Consider the following 17,664-nt stretch of genomic DNA (forward strand, 5'->3'; position numbering starts at 1 on the left):
GGGTTTTTTTGGGGGGGGGGGGGGGGGCGCTCCCCTCGCGCCCAGCGCCCGGGGCACCGCAGCACCGCGGGGACCACGCGTGTCCCCCCCCCCACGGCAGCAGGCCGAATCCTCCTCCGAGGCGATTTCCCGGTGTAAGTTGTGTCTGCGCCCGGGGGGGGGCCGTCCGCGGGCACGGCTCTGCTCGGCTGCCCTCAATTAAGGGCACGTCGGGGGGGGCCCGGGCACCCCGAGCCCCCCGAGCCCCCCGGGCAGCCGGTGCCGGAGCCGCCGTGTCCTTGCAGCCCCATCCGCTGGGGGTGCGCGGGGCCGGACCCGCAGCCCCCGAGCCCCCCGGGGAAGCCCCGGCCACGAACGGCTCCGGTTTTCTCCGGGGGCAGCGGAGGGGTGAGAACGGCCGCTCCGGAGATAAAGCGCTCCCTCCCGCCCATTGTGTACACAGGGAAGGTCACAGGTTCAGGTCTTGTCTGTCAGACTTGGCTCCCCTCCACCTCCCAGCAGGCCTCTTTTTTCCCTTTTTTTTTTTTTTTTTTATATTCCCCCTTCCCCCCGTTCTGGGTAGGCCCTTTCCCTCGGAGGAGGTGTTAGACAAATTTTTTTGTGTGACGTACGGCCGGGAGCTCGCGGGCCCTCGTTTCCCCCTCCAGAAGAACGAGGATGCCGGCGGCGGGGCTGACGCTCAGAGCAGGGGCGATGCTGGTGCGCGAGCCTTCCTCGCCTGGACATCCTCAGGAAAACCTATTTCCACGCTTTGTGCGATGACTCCGGCGTAGGATTATGCTGCACATTTCTAGCTCTTTGTTGGCAGTGCACAGCCGCGCACAGCGCTCGGAAAACCCAGCCAGCTTATTTTATTGATCAGCTTTTGAACGGAATAATTTATAATTGAGTATTCCGAAGCCGTTTTGGTCTTGAAAACAAAAATCCTCGTCCTTTTTCCACCCTCTTTAATCCCCTGGCGATTTCTCCTCTCCCCGCGGGGTAGAGCTCGCAGAGGAAGGGAGACGTGCACGGCGCCGGGAGCGTGGCCATCTCGCTGGTGCAAAAGAACAAGGATTTAATGTTTTACCTAAACCGGCCTCGCGTTCAGGACGAGGGCCCCGAGCCACTTTAGAGCCACCAGAGGAAATTAATTACCAAGCAAGTTGTAATGACCTGTAATTGAGTCTGACCGGGGCGCTGGGCTTTTTTCGTGCTTGGACTTCATTTCCAGCGGAGGGCCCGTGCGCCTTGCGGGTCGCCATTCGGCTGCTCGCCCGCTGGAGGGGCCGCTGGGTGCGTCTGGTTGTCTCGGCGCGGATAAGGGGCGCTCGTCCGTCTGCAGCCCCGCGCCATGGGCTGCGTGGTAGTGGCGGATAATTTCTCCCTCCGTGCAGTCGCGAGGTTGCAAAGTCCCCTCGCAGGACCCGCAGCCCGAGCAGCCGTGCGGCCGTGAGCCCGGGTCGCAACTCTGCGGCCACCAGAGCTTCTCCTCTTAAGCCCTTTGGCTCTCTGGAAGCGTTTGCAGGAAGAAATGGCTCACGAGGCAGGGAGGCAGTGGGGGGGATGCTCAAGCCACGCCGAAGCTACGTAGCAGCTTGTTTGTCTTCATGATGTATGAACGAGGTCGGCCAGGTGTGTTCTCTTTGAGAACTGGGCAACGCTGAATTTAAATCTGCCTCTAGGTTTGTATTCGCAGGGGTTTTTTTTACATTTTTTGCCTTTTGCATAAGGTAAAGAACGCCAGGAGCTGCCTGGTGGGTCTGGCCGGCCGGTAACGGCGGGCCGTGACAAAGGCTGGGAGCTGCCGCTGGGGCCGCTCAGCCGCCCGGCGAAGGCAGCGGTCTCTGGCACCACGACTGCCTTGGTATTCCCCGGGCGCGCTTTTCCTCTGCTTGCTCGTCGAGGCTCTGGGCAGAGCCGGGCTGAGCCGCGTCGCTCTCGACCCCGCGGTCGCTCCGGCGCGCTGGAGCCTCGCTGCGTTCCCACGCGGCCGCGCTGGGATTCGGATTAAGGCCTCGGGGCGCTGATGCAATGCTGGTGCCGGCTGTAAGGCAGTAAGCCTCTTTGTCCCCTTTATCCGGAGCCTTATGTAAAGAGGATGCTACTTATGGTCCCAGGTGTGTTGTTCCAGGGGCGCCTGCTGCTGTGGGACGCGGACAGCAGTTTCCCCGCTCTGTGTTGCCACTGGGCTGTTCCCAAACCCGCCTCGTGTTTCCCAGCGGCTGGCGGCCGTTCATGGGGAGACTTTTTGAGCTGTTTGTGCACCCGAGCTTCCCAAAGCTCCCGGAGAAGGCCAGGCAGCGGTAGTGCTTCCTTCCCCCTTGGCACCTCTTTTCTGCTGATGCTTCGTGGGCACGAGTGAAGCGTGTGGGAGCTCTGCGGAGCTCTGCTGGCTCGGGTGGCTCCCTGAGGTGGCCTCGGAGCTCACGGCTTCTTCGGCTGCCCTTGCAGGAGCAGGTGAGGAACCGGCGAGCTCATCTGGCACCCAGCCCCATGGCCCCGTTCGTCCTCCCCAGCTCTCGGGGTCACTCTGCAGAACGGGCGCGGGCCAGAGCGATGCCACCTCTGCAGCTCTCGTGGAAGGGAAGGAAAAAAGATCCGACAGGGACACGGCGGCTGGCAATTGTGCAAAAAACGCACTTCCCTGCTGACTGGGCTCAGTGCCTGGTGGTACAGCGCGGTTCCAGGGAAAAGGCTCGGTTTGTGCTCCGGTGGTCGTGCAGTGAGGGAAAAGGGGATGGCTGCCTGTCTGGGAAACGTGGCTGGGACTTCGGCTGCTTCTGAGATTTCTTCTTTTGTGTGTCAAATTTATTAATTTCTGTGAAGGAAATGCCTATTTCACTTCTGGGTTCCGGTGACAAATCTGTTTCCTAGTTGAAGCCGAGGTGTTGTTCTGCTTTTTTTGCAGCTGAGCGTCCTTCACGTGCAAAGAAATCTGTGATGTACCTGGTTAAACAGCTCTGGTGCCGCGTGAGGGGAGCGTGCGTAGGGAGGTACAAAGGATGGGAGTGCGTGGCTGTGGGTGAGGAGAGAGAACTTCAGCAGAGTCCTGATCGGTACCGAAACAAGGCCGTTTCGGAGCGATGTTAATAAACCTGCTGAGCCCACCTGGGTTCCGCTGAAACGGAGCACCTCTGCTTGGCTGACTCAAGGTTTGGCTCTGAGTTACCCCGAGATCCGGTGCTTTAGGGAAAGCTCGGCAGCCTGCCTGCAGCTCCCGGAGGTGCGAGGGGGGTGACCTAAACTGCCCTGGCTTTGGTTGAGGAGGTGAGGGCTCGCTGCTCTCGGGGAGAATTCACGCTCCTTCCCCGAGGGTTTGGGGGGCCATGCTGCGGTGAAGGTTCTTGTCCTGAAGATTTTCTCTTCATTTTTTCTGGTTTAGCATCTAATCCATACCTTCCCTTTGTATTTATTGCCGCAAGTAATTACAGCTGGACTACAGCTACCGAAATGAGCCAGGTGCACTTTGATGCATGGTTCTTGCTGGTTTTTTGGTGTTGTATTCCTTTACATGCTGCCTAATTCACAAAATTCAGTAATTTGCAACGGGCCATTAGCGGGAATTAGCAACTTTCTGATGTATATCATAGCTTTGCAAATGTGCTTTATTAATCTGCGAGACACACCTATTTATTATCCCTCTCGTTTAAAAAAAAAAAAGAAAGTGGTGGGGGAATAAAGCGCTGGAGGGATTTCTTGGCCTGGTACTCGCTGTGCCTGCGCTGGTCCCTGTCTGCGTCTGCCTTCCCTCCTCCCGCACTTCGCAGTCTGGCTGGTTTTTCCCAAAGCGTTCCCAGGCTGATGGCTTGACAGCAAGAGGGATTACAGCCGCACGTACGGTCTTCTGCTGCAAATGAAGCCTTGGCTCGTGTAGCCAAGGTGCCCTAATTGGTTATTGAATGAGGGGAATTAAAGGCATTAATAGGGGAAGTGGCGGCTCCTTCATTTTTGGAGCGGCGGAGAGATGTTCTTCCTCCGCTGACGCCTGGGAAAGGGCCAAGGTTGCCAGTGCTCTCTCCTCAAATTAAAATAAAGCCCAGGCGCTCACTGCCTCTGCTCTGCAGCCCTGGGAGCGATCGGGACGCAGCGCTCCGTCCTCCTCCCTGGACAAGCATCGCGCTGCCCGGCCCTGGCGTGCGCTCGATGCCTCCTTCGTGTCGAGACCCAGGTGGGAGCGTGGCCGGGAGCTGGCGCGGAGCCCTTGGTTTGCGTCGCTCCGGGGCTCTTCCGTGGGGTGGCGAAGGCAGGAGGGAGAGGTTGGCTTGTGTGCTGCCCCCTGCCCGGGCGCTCTCCCACCGACGTCCCCAGTGCTCGCAGCGAGGCCGGGGGCGAGGCGAGGCGAGGAGCCTCCCTACCTCCAAAGGCCCGGCGAGGAAGGGCGCAGCTCACTGCCGAGACGTGCCCGGTCTGCTCCCACCAACGCCCAGGAGCTCGGGCTGCTGCCAGAACTGCCGGTGCTCTTCTGCAGCCCTGCGGACGGCGTTGGGTGAACGGAGGAGAAGGCCGAGCTGCTTTTTTTCCGGCGCTTGCTCCACCAGTTGTTGATGCCCATCGCACGCCTTCGCTCGGTGCCAGCTTTCCTCTCTTCCCATCTCCGTGACTGATGTTTTGGGGATCTTTCCTGATCACATCCATCTTGCCGCTTCCTTTTGCTGCCGACTTTTGCAGGCTGTTGGCGTCCCTCCAGCCTGCGCGGAGCTTTATCTGAGATCTGTAAGCCTTCTCAGTTATTTCTAAGCGCTCTCTGGCCCGGTCCCCCTTGGAGGCTGTGGGCGAGGACAGGCCACCAATTCACATATCTCTGAGCCTCTCATAAATCAGCTCGTTTCTGCGTTGGGGTTAGCAAGGGTGTAAGCAGACCGGTTTGAAATCCGCACGGCTGCGTTAGTTCCAGTTCCCTAATGGAGAACAGCTCCGTGGATGAGGGAGAATCAACCCCCAGATTTGTCCCATATGTCCCTGTGGGAAGCGTCACGATGCACAGCTCGGTGCCAGGCAAACGGCTTCGCTCAGATGTCCCGTTTCGAGCGTTTCATGTTATTTTTGGACACAGCCGGCAGCGGCGTGGCTGACTGGGTTCAACGGGAGCGAGCCGCGGCGCGGGAGGAGAGCACCCGCGCTGGGCCTGGCGCTGCTGGTAGCACCCGTCCTGCTCTGCCGCCTGCTCTGAAGCGTTTCCGAGCTCATCCCGGCCAGGAGTTGCTCGCAGGGACTGCTGGTGCCACCACGTAGCTCAGCAGGTGCCAGGCCTGGTTTTGGAGGTGACTCCGTGTTTGTGGGTGAGCGGAGAGCAAGCGGGAGGGCCGGGAAGGTGGCGTGCGTCTGTTGTCCTGCGTCGGAATGGAAGGAAGCGGTGCTCGGCGCCTTCAGGCGGGTTTGTAGGTACCGAGCTGCCTTCTGTTGGTGGTGCCGAGGATCGTGCACGTGAGCGATGCTTCTCTCGCCATTCGCTGTCTTGAAATCGGAAGCTCTTGGATTTCCCTGCGCATCGGCGGAGGAAGGCCGGGTAGCGTTTGGTTCATATCAGAGGCAGGTAGCTTGAGAGAAAGGCGGGGGCTGAGAAGCACCCGAAGGAAATACCTGTAAATCCAAGGAACCGCGGGCTCTCAGGGCACGAACAAACAAAAAATTGTGACTTTGGTGCTGACGCTTCCAAGAGCGACGGGAGGATTAAAGAAGAGCTTGTTCCACTTTTCCTGTTTCCTGGTGTAAGGAAGGCCTGAAACGTTTCCTCCCTTTCGTTCCCCCCTTTCTGTGTGCCTCACGCACCGGTGACGTCGCTGCCGGGCACGTTTGGCTTGTTTGGGGCTAAGGGGAGCGCGTGCGTGCGCGGGGGTCTGCCGGGGCTCGTTCAAGAGCACTGGGGGTTTTCAGATACGACCGAGCTTCTCCTGAACGCCTCTGTGGCATCGGTGTTAAATAAGCGTCAGGAGAGGTAAATGCTGTAGCTAACCCAGCACAGCGTTTCCTTCAGATCTGGCGCCCTGTGCCCGTATCTTGTTGCATCTCTGGTTTTGCTGCGTTTCTTTGCAATAATCTCAGTTGAACGTTGCCGCTAAGGTTGTGTTTTAAGGTTCCCAGCAGACACGGGGGTGGATGCGAGCTCGAGTTCTGATCTGAACCACGTTTTTTGACCGATGCCGAGCGTTACGCTGACGCTCACGCGGGCGTTTGGGTGCAGGCGGGTGTCACGGCTGATAACCCTCCGACACCCTGCCGCGGGCAGGCCGGGGCACCCGGGCAGAGTCGCCCGGCCTCCCATCGGCTCGAGGCTCCCCGCTCCCATCCTTCCCCAGCCTGCGCTGGGACACCGCGGGCTTTCCTGCCCAACGCCAGCAACCGACTCCTGCCCCGCGTCAGGTCCATCTCCAGTGCCACGGCTCAGCCGACGGAAACTTGGAGTCCCGGCACAAGTTTCTGGAGCGCTCGCCGGGCGCTGCAGCTGCATTGCATGCTGGAAGATGTAGTCTCGGTGGGGTGCACCTCCATATTAAACGAGAAGGGTGGCTCCATTTTATTCAAATTGGGCTCAGCCTGCTGGCTCCTGGCAGCTTGCCCGCGCCGTCCCGCTCGAGCCGGGAGCCACCGAAGTTTCCCCGGTGCGCGGAGGCAGGAGCGCGGCTCCTCCGCTGGGGCCGTGCCCGGTTCCACGCCGAGCGGCTGCTTTCGAAGCCCCGCGCTTCGGCGCGTTTCGCAACGTCGGGGGCTCCCGCCGCGCGGACGCGATCGAGGAACCCTGCCCCTGTCGGGTGGCAGTTCTGGAGGGTGTCATGGTAAATCTCCTTTGTCTGCTTCGGCTTGACTGATGCACGGGGGAGAGCAAACCCTCCTCCCCTGCTGGATTTCTGGAGCTGAAAGCAGCAAGTGAGTGAGGAAGCTCCTTTGTGCAGATTTCTCCGTCTCCTCTTGTGCGTGCCAGCTGGCTCTCATTCAACATTTCTCTTCTTTTTTTTTCTCTCCTTTTTTTTTTTCTCCCCCATCTCTAGAGAGAGGGGGCGGGGAGAAAAGGAACATCTTAAAAAGAGATCTGCAGAAAAGACACGGGAGTTACTTAACAAAAATCCAACCCAAACAAGCCCAGCTGGGGGATTACGAACGCGGCGGTAGGAGGCGAGCGGGGAGAGAGCGCGGCGGCCCTGGAAAGGGAAGCGCGTCCCCTCGGAGTTTGCTTTAGTCGTAAAAGGAAACAAAAAGGGATCTGGTGTTGAGGCGGCGAATGGGGAAAGCTGCAGGCTGGCCGCCAGCGAGGGGCGGCGGGAGGAAAGGCCTCGTGGCACACAGGGACCACGCTCCCGCATCGCCCCGCGCCTCCCCGGGGATGCCCGCCAGGCCGGCTCGCCGGAGCCCTCCGCTCCCAGCCGAAGGAAGCGCCGCATCCAGGAGATTTCTCCGTCCTCTTTGCCGCTTCTCGCGGGCATTCCTGAAAGTTAATCAGGGTGAAAATTGCAGTCAGTCATGTCTGGAAGCCACCAGAGGCTGATGCTGGAGCGCATGGCTATGAGACAGCCTTTCTACGTGTGGGCTGGCTGCGTCGTCGCCAGGAGAAGCGCTTTCTCCTGCACCTCGCCCCCCGTGGGCTCCCGGCCGATCCCCAGCTTGGGTTCTTGGCCTGTGGTAGCGCCGCGGCGAGCCGGGCTCTGCCGACGCTGCGGAGCATCCTGCGCGTGTTGGAGCACAAAGAGCCGGGGCTCGTGCGGTTTCCCAGCTCTCTGCTTGGTGCTTTTTGAAGTGCTGCCTGGCTCTGTTTGAATAGCTTTCTCTAGGTGTGTTTGCAGTTGGCTGCTAGCTCAGAAAGTGAACTTTCAGGTTTGTCTCTAATACGCTGGCTCCTTCCCAGTGCGGAGATGTGGATTGTAGAGGTCTCGGCACCTAATGGAGCTGAATTATTCATGTCTGGTGCTGTGTGTGTGCAGCATTCCCAAGCAGAACGCTGTCTCCTTGTCGGATCTGTGCTCCAGGACTGCTCTTAAAACGCTTTGCTGGCAGGTCTCCAGGCCGACAAGTGAGCACATGCTTTTCATGTTGTGCGGGGATCAATCCTGTGATGGCAGGAGGGAAGGGGAAGGCCACGGTTGTAGCTGGATCAATCCCTTTGGTCTGTTCCGTGAGACGCCGGGGTTGGCGGCGGTGCTGCTCTCCATGGGAGTGCCCGAGCAGCACCCGGCATTTGGGAGGGCTGCGGGGGATGCTTTGGACCCACCTACGCAGGCTGGCTTGCGAGGGAGCCACCAACCCAGGTCTCATTTTGGGGTTGTAGCCTTCAACCCCCAGCTGGAACGCACGGATCCCCAGTCTCTTTTCCGGCAGCAGCCGGGCTGGAGGCCGGCTCGGGCAGCGCTTGCGGCACGACGCGCCTCTCCTTCCCTACTGCAGAGCCAGCCTGTGCTTGTTTGTCCTGTTTGCGGTTCCCTTCCCTGCCCTAGCAGGGCTTGGGCTCCCTTCTGCCGCCTCCTGCCTTGGGTGAATGCTTTCTCCTCGTGTTTGCTAAACCTCCGATTGTTCCCGGCTCTCCGGTGGGCTCGTTCCTTTTGCTGTGGGAGGAATCAGGTGCTGCTGCTGCTGGCATGGCTTCAGACCAAAGTCCTCATCGGCTCCTCTTAGCTTCCATCTAAAACCAACACCTGTCTGCAGCGCGTTGCTTCATGTGCAGCGGTTGACGCGGGGCCTCCTGCAGCAGGGCCCGGCACACCACGCATCGCCTGCAGGAGGCTGCGGGGCCGCATCTCTGCCCCTTCGGCCATCGTCCGACCCCCCCGCGGCCCTTTGCTCCTCGTTACCTCCTGCACCAGTCCCACGTCGCCGAGCCCTGTGCGCGCCTGGGGACGGGGATGGCTGCCGGCTCAAACTCCGGGCCCCCGGCTCCTCATCCTTCGCCCCTCCACCCGAAGGAATCGCCGCGGGTGCCACGGCACTGAGGGAGGCCGCGCCGTGCCCCCGAGGAGCTGCGGCCTTCCTCGGCCTGGCGGTGACTCGGAGAGCTCGGCCGGGGAGAGGGGCTCTGGGTTGCTGGTGAGTCGGGCCTCTGGGAGAGGAGGAGGAGGAGGAGGAGGAAGAGGAAGGTGAGAGAAATGCGTGGGGTGGCTTTGGCAAGCCGTTAGCGACTCCGGTGCACAAAGTGATCTCCTGATTCGGCACTTTCCCTGCCGCTGAAATGAGAGGTCAGTGCTTTTCATTTTCAGCTTGCATGCTAGCCCCTGGCTCCTGGGGTTAAAAATCTCCGTAATGACCTGTCAGAGAGTGGATTATTAGCTGTGCAGAGCTGGGGATGCTGTGGGGAGCAGATGGAAAATGGTCTGGCTGCGGCAGCCTGTCTGATGAAAGAATCCTTGGCATTTTTACAGTGTTTGCATCTCTGGAAACGCACCATGAAGCTGCTTTCCAGGCTCCTGCCTGCTGGGGTTTGAAGAAATTTGTGTGTGCGTGCGTGTTTTTCTTCTCGTTTCTCTTTAAGTCACCTGTTTTTTGAAGTGCTGCTCGTAAATAGCAGCAGGAGCAGGCCTCGAGCTCGGCGGGAAGGGGAAGGACGATGGCGCTGGAGAGGAGCGTCGTCCAAATGGGTGGTCAAGGATTTCTTCCGAGATCTGGAGAGCGGGCGGCTGCGCGACTGGGGCCGGGTGGCTGCTGGGAAGAGGCCGTTTCATGTGTTAATTACGTCTCGTAAATGTAATTGCCACCAGCTCATTGCAGTGAGTGACTTCGGCGCTTTCCCGGCTTGCGTGTGGCTTTTCTTTTTTGTTCTCCTCGCCCCCCCGCTGCCTCCAGGGCCGTGTCGGTGTGCGGTGCCTCGGGAGCCGGCCCTGCGCTGTTTGGAAGCCAGGTACCCGCGTGTCGTGGCTCAGCCATGCCCATCGCTGGGAGCCAGATGGTTCGGAGCACGGCCCTGAAGCACGGTGCCGCCTCTCGCCGCCCGGGCTTGGGGCACGTGAGATGGAAAGCCGGCGCTTTCCTCCGCGATTTGGCCTTCGGTGACGGCTCTCATGCTGCCAAGCGCCGGTCGCGTCACGGGCGCCCCAGGGCTGGGATTTATATGCCACCGAGGCACTAAAACCTCGTCCCTGGCAGCAGGGAGGAGCCCCCCCAAGCAGCCCCTGGCCGTGGGTGGCATTGGCAGGAGAGGAATCAATCCTCCATCCCAGGGGCAGCGCGCGGGGAGCGCTCAATAATTCAGAGGGAAATGGCGAGCGGGGAACGTGTGAGTAATGTCTTGTTGGAGCCGGGAGCTGTGACCTGCCAGGGCCTCGTATCGATCGAGGGACCAATGCCAGATGGCTCCTGCTGCAGGGACGGCGCGGAGGGGACGCGGCGGGGATGCAGCGGGAGCCTGCTGCCTGGCGGTGGAGCTTTGGCTGGGCCCGATGTGGGATTTGGGTAACCGGGGATGCAAAGTGACATCGGTGGCCTGGAGGGGACCCGCTGCGCGGGGACGGCTTGGTCCCGGTCCTCTGCCTGCACGCTGCCCGCGGTGCATCTCCCCGCCCAGAGGGGTTGTCTGGTGCCCCTGTGCTCTTCGCCTGTAACTCTTCTCTCTGCTCTCCCTTTCAGCAGCGATGCCGTCACCTGGGCAGACCCCGACCGCTGGCAGCCCACGGACGTAGGTGCAGCCGCGCTGCGGACCCCCGGGGCGTGGAGGCAGGGAAGAGCCTTGAACCGTGAGGGGCCGTTAACTCTAAGATGTCCTTGAGCAGCGGAGCTTCCGGAGGGAAAGGAATCGATGCGAACCCGGTAGAGACGTACGACAGCGGGGATGAATGGGACATTGGCGTAGGGAATCTCATCATTGATCTGGACGCTGATTTGGAGAAGGATCAGCAGAAATTGGAAATGTCGGGCTCCAAGGAGGTGGGGCTGCCGGCACCCAACGCGGTGGCGACCCTGCCCGATAACATCAAGTTCGTGAGCCCGGTGCCAGGCCCGCAGGGCAAGGAGGGCAAATCCAAGTCGAAAAGGAGCAAGAGTGGTAAGGACAGTGGCAAGCCAACCCCGGGGACCTCCTTGTTCACCCCCAGCGAGGGAGCTGGCGGCAAGAAGGAGGCTCAAGGACGCTCTGGGGACGGCGCAAACTCTGGTGGCTTGGTGCCTGCCGTCACCCCCAAGGGCTCGGAGAAGTCGGCCAAGGCATCTCGCAGCGTGGCCGGCTCCAAGAAGGACAAGGAGGGTGGCTCATCCAAAAGCAAGAAGGAAAGGAGTGAGGGTGCGGGGGCTCCGTCGGAGAAGGAGCCTGGTGTGCTGCAGCCCCTGGCCCTGGCGGTGAGGGTGGGACAGTACGATGGTGGCCAGGGAACGGAGCCTGCTGCTGCCGAGCAGCTTGGGAGTATAGCTATTGACACGGGAGCTGCGCTCAATCCCTTGGGAGTTAAGTCGGAGCTGGAGGACGGGGAAAGCGAGTGCCGGCAGCTGAAAAAGGTCAAATCGGAGAAGGTAAGAAAAGGGCCGGGGTGCGGGTGGAGGCGGTGGCGGTGCCGAGCACCCGCGAGACCCCCGGTCCCTGCAGCTCTGCGGGAGGAGCCTGGGCAGATGGGAGGGTGATGCCCCGCTCCCGTGCCACCTCCGGCACAGCGGGGCGCTGCGGGTTTCCAGTCTGCTGGCTGCCACGCTCCGCTTCCCAGCGGCCTCACCTCGCCTGTTGGAGCTCCCCGCAGCTCCCCGAGGAATCTGTTTTCTCTCCAGTTGCATCATTTGCAGAGGAGACCTTCGTGCGCTCGTAAACGCGGGATCCGTGTGGGCGTGCGAGCAAGCACGAGGTGCGGGGCTGACGGGAGCCTCCTTGCTTGGCCTGCTGGTGGTACGTGGGCTTTGTCCCACTCGCAGTGACAATCAGCCTGGGGCCACCGTGTTGCCGTGGGAGGTTTCTACGTGCCGCTCCTCTGCTAATGTGCGGCAGCGACGCTGAGCCGGTGCTGCGTCTGGGCAGGAGCAGCCTACAGACGCCCTCTGCTCTTGCTGGTGGAGCGTGCCCTGGCCTCACGTCTGTCCGTCTGTCTGAGCAGCACGTTGGGGACTCCCAGGTACGCCCATCTGCGTCTTCATGCCTACAGAAGCTCATCTGCGCCGGTCGCACGCGCGGTGTCACCGTGCCCCCGAGTCCGAGCGGTCCCGGTGCGCCCACGGAGCGATTTCCTTGCCGATGCGCGTGGCGAGCGAGGGAGCTGCGCCTGGCAGGTGCGCGGAGCGGCGCTGGCCTGCTCCCCGAAGGGTTGCTCCTGCACGTGCCCTCGGGGTGTGATGGGGATTTTGGGCACCAGGAAGGGACTGGTGCCTGCAAGGACGGGCCGCGCTCTGCAGATTCGGGAGAGTTGCTGAGATCAGCAAGATGTTGGGGAGATACCTGCAAAAAAAAACACCAGCGTAGAGCATGAAAATCTGGAGCAGAGGCTGGTGGGGATGGTGGGTCACGGGGTGAGAAGCTGCTGAGTGTGTCGGGGAAGGAGACTCCTGGGGCGGTTGGCTGGGGCTTGTAAAATGAAGGAGTGGCGTGGGGAAGGCGCGTTGTTTCCGTGTTCTTCCAGCAGCAGAACTGGGGTGACCGATTCCGGGAAGAGGAGCAGATGCTCTTCTGCGTGATGGGCTTGAATGGCCGCAAAAAGCTGCGGGTGCTGAATGTTTACTGGTGCTCTCGGGTGCCTGGGGGGGTTTGTGGAGGAGGAGTGCTTTGGGCGCTTGTTTGGGGCAACATCTTTGGCTTGAGGAGACCCCGAGGGGGGCTGGAGCCTGGGAAGTGTCACAGCGTGCTTGGCTGCTACGCTCCTGAGCAGCCATCTGCTGCTGGCTGCCGCCAAAGCCCGCATGGGAGCTGGCTGGACCTTCGGTTGTACAGCCTCGTCTGCATTTTAGGGTTCAAATTGCATTTCTGTCACCGATTCAGCTGCAGGAGCCCTGCCTGTGGGTAGCAGCGCCGAGGTGAGGTAGGGATTGCGAAGACAGGGAGCAGACCTCGTCCAGCTGCACCGTGAGGCCAGCCGTGCTGCCTTACCCGCACCGATCCGGGCAAAACCACGGAGGGGGAGGCACGGCCTGGAGGGGCTGAGCCCCGTTTGAACAGCCTGGATCTGGAGGAAGGTCTGTGGGGTTTGGGCCGGGGAGGAAAGGTGCCGGTACCCACGTGGGGCCTGGAGAGCCATTGGAGGTACGTGCCGGCTGCGGGAGGGTGATGGCTTCCTGCCCGCCCCGAGGCAAACCCCGCTGGGAAGCGAGAAACTCGCTCAGAGCGAAACAGGAACGGTCACGGCGTGACTCAGCCCAACCTTTGGGCTCCGGCAACCTGTCCTCCGCTTCACCCTGCGCTGCACCTGCTTCTGTCTGGGCTGCGGCGCGTGGCGGGGAGGCCGCTGTCCGCCCGGGGAGCGAGAGGGGCGAAGAAGAGGGGCAGGGACCCCGCGTGCACCGAGCCACCAGCCTGCGGCCAGGACGTTTCGTTGTGCCTTCCCGGCTGGATTCAAGAGCACTTCGGCAGGGAGTATTTTTCCTTGACGAGGTACTTCGGTGCCACAGGCAGCTCGGCATTTGCCCCTCCTTCCTCTTTTGTGCTCTTTAAATACCTCACAGTAGGGTGTTGCAGCCCTCGAGTCCTTGCTGGGTGTAGAAGAGAGCCTTGCTTTGGTTTTCCGACATCCTCTCACATCTGTGCGTGGCGGCAGCGAACCGAGCAGGAGATGTTTGCCGCTGTGACCAGATGTCTACTGTGGTTGCCGCTGCCTGGGGTAAAGCTGCCACGCTGTGCCCGGCACCAGCCCCAGCACCCTTTCTCTAGGTGTGTGCCTGCGCTTGGCCGCATCCAGCCCTGCCCTGGCCCGCTGCGTGCCCTCCTGTAGCTTGGGCACAAATGTTGCAGGCGCTGCTCCTCCCCAGGTAGATTGGTGGGGGCAGGATCGGGGGCTTAATCCTTGCAGGGAGCCTTGTGCTGCTTTGCCCGTCTCCGGTGCGTGTGGACTGGGCTCGCTGATGCTGGGGCACGGCATTATTTTTGGGGGGGGGTGGCATTTTGGGGGAGCACGGCGGTGCTGGCCGGCCAGGGGATGTCAAGCATGGAACAAAAGAGCCTCCCAGCTCTTGGCTGCTGCTCCGGCTTTGTTTTGATTGAGAGGTTGTTCAGCAGGAGGAGGGCGTTTTTGCTGACGAGTGTCCAGATGTGACGCTGCTGCAAACGAGGAAAAGGCAAACAGAAGCCGCTGGAGACGCGGCCCTTCAGAAAACCCTCGCTGCGTCACGTGCGCTGCGGTTTCGGGCAGCGAGGGGGGGGGGGCTGGTCCTTTTGGTCAGAAGCCACCGGTGCATTTTCACCCTGCCTTTCCCCTCCACGTAGGGACGTTTCTCTGCTTTGGATATTGCACTTCCTTCTAGCTTTGCATCTCAAAGATGCTCTGTGCGGAGCCCAGAGACTGCTGTGGGCTTGGACCCGACCCCATCGTGGGAGCAGCGTGTTGCACGTGGCCCTTAATCCTGTGCCGCTGCCGTGCCTCATCCCGCTGGTGTGAGCGGCTCCGTCCCCGCCACGGTGTCTCAGCCATCGCCAGCTTCTGGCTTGCCCCCTTCTCGGCTGGCTGATGACGGCACAGGTAAAGCAGCACGGCGCATTCACAGCGCTCGTAGCTTCCAGCTTTGTTGTCCGCACGCCACTTACTGGCCTCAATATTTACCCCTCCGTGGGCAGATCTCCTGCTCTGATACCAAATGATTCTCTGCCCTAACCTGCAAAGCCCTCCGAGCTCACTGCCGTGCCGTGTGAGGCTTTGGCGAGGCCCAGGCCGCTCTGACGGCGAGTCCCATCGCGCTGAGGATGAAGAGGGTGCCCTTGGAGGCAGATGTGGCGTCGTGTGCTTGCCCCAGCCTCGTGCTTGGGTGTACGCTTGAGATTCCGACCCGTGTGTGACGGGCAGTGCCCATCGTGGGCTTGCTTTTGTCGGGGCTGAAGCGAGGAAGGAAAAGCTCCGCAGGGAAAACGCTTGGTGCTTCACGGCCGGCCGCGTGCGTCTCGCTGTGTGCACCAGGCCCGGTGTCTGTCCCCTCTCGTCCCTCGCCTCCCGCGGGGATCTGGGGGCACGCAGGGCAGCCCCGGCGCGCCCGACTCCTGCGCTCCCAGCCCAGCGAGCCGCTCGAGGCCGAGGCTTTGCAGCGCTCCCCACCCTCGCCCCGGCTCCTTCCAGGGAGCGGCAGCCGGAGCGGCTTTGGCAGCCCCGGCCGAGGCCGAGCCAAGGGCGCCCGGGAGGCGGCGGGGAGCGCGCGGCAGCAGCTGCCGGCTCCTCTCGCTGCGGTTTCCTTTCTCCAGCCATGCTTGAGTAAGCCGCCTCCGGAGCTGCTGACAGGGCTGCGTTTGGAGGCCTTGGAAATTACACTGCTCATTTCCTTATCGTCCCCTGACCTGCAGTGCAGAGCCTTCTGCTGCAGGAACAAGGCGAGGAGGGGGCACGCAGCCAACATGTGTCAAGAGCTACAAAGGAGGAAATTGGACTTGTTCACTTAAAACCATGGGGTTAGTCTTTGAGTTTTGGCTCCTACTGAGAGGTTATTTATATGTGTGTGTTTTTTTTTTTAAAGCTGCTAGATGTAGCAGGCTGGGAGTTTTGGCTGATCCCACCCTGTAAGACTCCGTAGTGGGGGCAGGGGAAAATCGCATCTCCTCCCGTTGGATTTCCCCGCGTTAGCACTGGGAGGGAAGGACAAGTCAAGGCGCTGAGGTAGCTTCTACGCACGACCCGTTTGCCTCGCCGGAGCCGACGGAACAGCTCTGGGGGCTCACCTCAAAGCGCAGCCCCGGCGCGGAGCACGTCCACGGCGCCCCGGGGGCGAGGTACGGCGGCTCCCCATCGAGGCCACGGCAGCACGAAGTACGGCCGCGCTGGAGAAGCTGGGAAAGCACAGGGGCGGAATGGCAACGCGGGAGCCAGGAGGTTGAAGGAGGTGGAGGGGCTCCGTGTCGAGGGGGTTTGCACTGGGTGCACGCCGCTTCCCTGGCTCAGAAGAGCTGTCGGTCGGCTCCGTTGCGCGCTTTGCGGCTCCCCAGCCACTTTGTGAGTTGAGATTTGGATGAAAAGGCCAGCGTGTGACCCATCCTGCTGACTCATGTGCCCGGTTTCTCCTCCAAAGGAGACTCCTTAGCAGATGGTAACTGCTTGAGATGGGTCAGATTTTGAGGCTAACTGGCTTTGGTAGATTCTCTTGTGTTTGTTGCTTTGCTTCCAGGCTGGCGGTGGCTGCTTATTAGCCTAATGACCCCTGCTACACAGCACCATTTATCTGGCTGAGCGAGATTTCTTTAAAGGAAGATTCGCTGGCGTCTCCAGCGCTTCACAACCCCGAAGGCTTCAAAACAGGCGAGCTGCTCTCGCAGCCCTTCCGGGGAGCTGATGCAAGGGGAGTGTGCCAGGAATAATCCGCTAATGAGCAAATCTGCTCCTCCACCTGGCAGCCGGGGAGGCCGCTGGGAAGGGCCGCGGAGCACAGCGCGCTCTGCCTTCTCCCTCCCCTTGCTTTTTAAAGCTGCCTCGTGGAGCACTTGCCACCTTCTCGGGGTTTCCTGCGAGCGCAGTGTCCGTGGTGCCACCCGCTCCCCACGCCGTTGTGGCTCTGCGTTGCCGCTGCTCTGCTGGAGCTGCGATATCGGTGAGCGCGGGGCCACGGCCGGGTGGCTTCAGAGCACCCTCGTTGGGCAGCCGGGCAGATCTGTGGCCGACCTCACGGCCGCTGAGCCAGAGGTCACCGCGAGATCCGAGCTGACCAAAGCAGTCACGGGTCCGTCCTGGCACGCTGTGGCCGGGCATGTCCCTTCGCAGGATGGAGCTAACCACAAAGCTTTTTCATATGGTGTGGTAACAGCGCCTGCTCCTACCTGATGATGTTTTCCCCGTCTCTTGACACTGAAATTGGTTTAAAACTCGTTAATTGTCTAGATTGATCCTCAAATATTGCCTGTCCCTTGTGCGCTCAGCGTCCCTGGAAACGCTGCAGTGAATCGCACAGGGGCGAGCAGAGCCACCAAGAGGAGGTCGTCACGTTGCCCACCCCTTCAGAGGGTGGGATGTGATGCGACTCCAAGATGCTTTGTGTCCAAGAGGAGTCCTCGCTGCTCCCAGCTGGGGGTGAACGTGGAGCCGCCGCCTCCCTCTCCCTGCCTCAGTTTCCCCCCGCCGCAGGGAGCCGCGGCGCCGTGCCGAATGCAGCGGGATGCGCGCCGGGAGCCGGCGGGCTGGCAGGTGCTGCAGGTGGAGAGCGCGCAATTACAGCTACAAACGGTGGTTGGGTTTTTGATTTTTCTTCTTTTTATTTTTTTTTTCTTTTTCCTACCCCAAGCCAGAAAGCAATTTCATTCCAGGAAGCTCGCTCCCCCAATTAGCTATGTAAATGCGACGTGATTTTTCCCAGGTGCTGTGCAAATGAGCGCTGCTCCCAGCGTCCCCTCTCGCCCCGTCCCTGCCTCCGGTCCTTCGGGTGCCGGTTCGCTGCCTTCGTGCTGGGAGCAGTCCCTCTCACCCTTCGGCTGGCCGGACGGCTCGGCTGGGGCAGAACCGCACGCCGGCTGGCCCAGCGCGGAAGCCTCCTCGTGGTGCGGTGACGGAGCCGCGCCGTCCCACGCTGGGCATGCCGAGGGATGCAGCTAACGCGGCCGTACCGGCTCTGAGCGAGTATTTCCAGCCGCCCTGGCAGCGTGGGAGCCCTCCCTGCCCTCCCCGCTCCTGCATCTCCTGCGGC

General features: G+C 61.2%; 1 protein-coding gene across 3 annotated transcripts in view; it reads left to right on the forward strand.

The window, feature by feature from the left end:
- Nucleotides 1-10,524: 10,524 nt before the first annotated feature.
- Nucleotides 10,525-17,664, forward strand: part of ZNF609 (zinc finger protein 609) — a 40,495-nt gene continuing 33,355 nt past the window's right edge. For all 3 annotated transcript variants that reach the window (XM_035335760.1, XM_035335761.1, XM_035335759.1), the window contains exon 1: nucleotides 10,525-11,400. In XM_035335760.1, coding sequence (XP_035191651.1) covers nucleotides 10,654-11,400 — 747 coding nt within the window. In that variant the 5' untranslated portion in view covers nucleotides 10,525-10,653. The remainder of the gene's footprint in view (nucleotides 11,401-17,664) is intronic.

The sequence above is a fragment of the Oxyura jamaicensis genome, chromosome 10, assembly GCF_011077185.1.
Source record: "Oxyura jamaicensis isolate SHBP4307 breed ruddy duck chromosome 10, BPBGC_Ojam_1.0, whole genome shotgun sequence".
In the NCBI taxonomy this organism is placed as follows: domain Eukaryota; kingdom Metazoa; phylum Chordata; class Aves; order Anseriformes; family Anatidae; genus Oxyura; species Oxyura jamaicensis.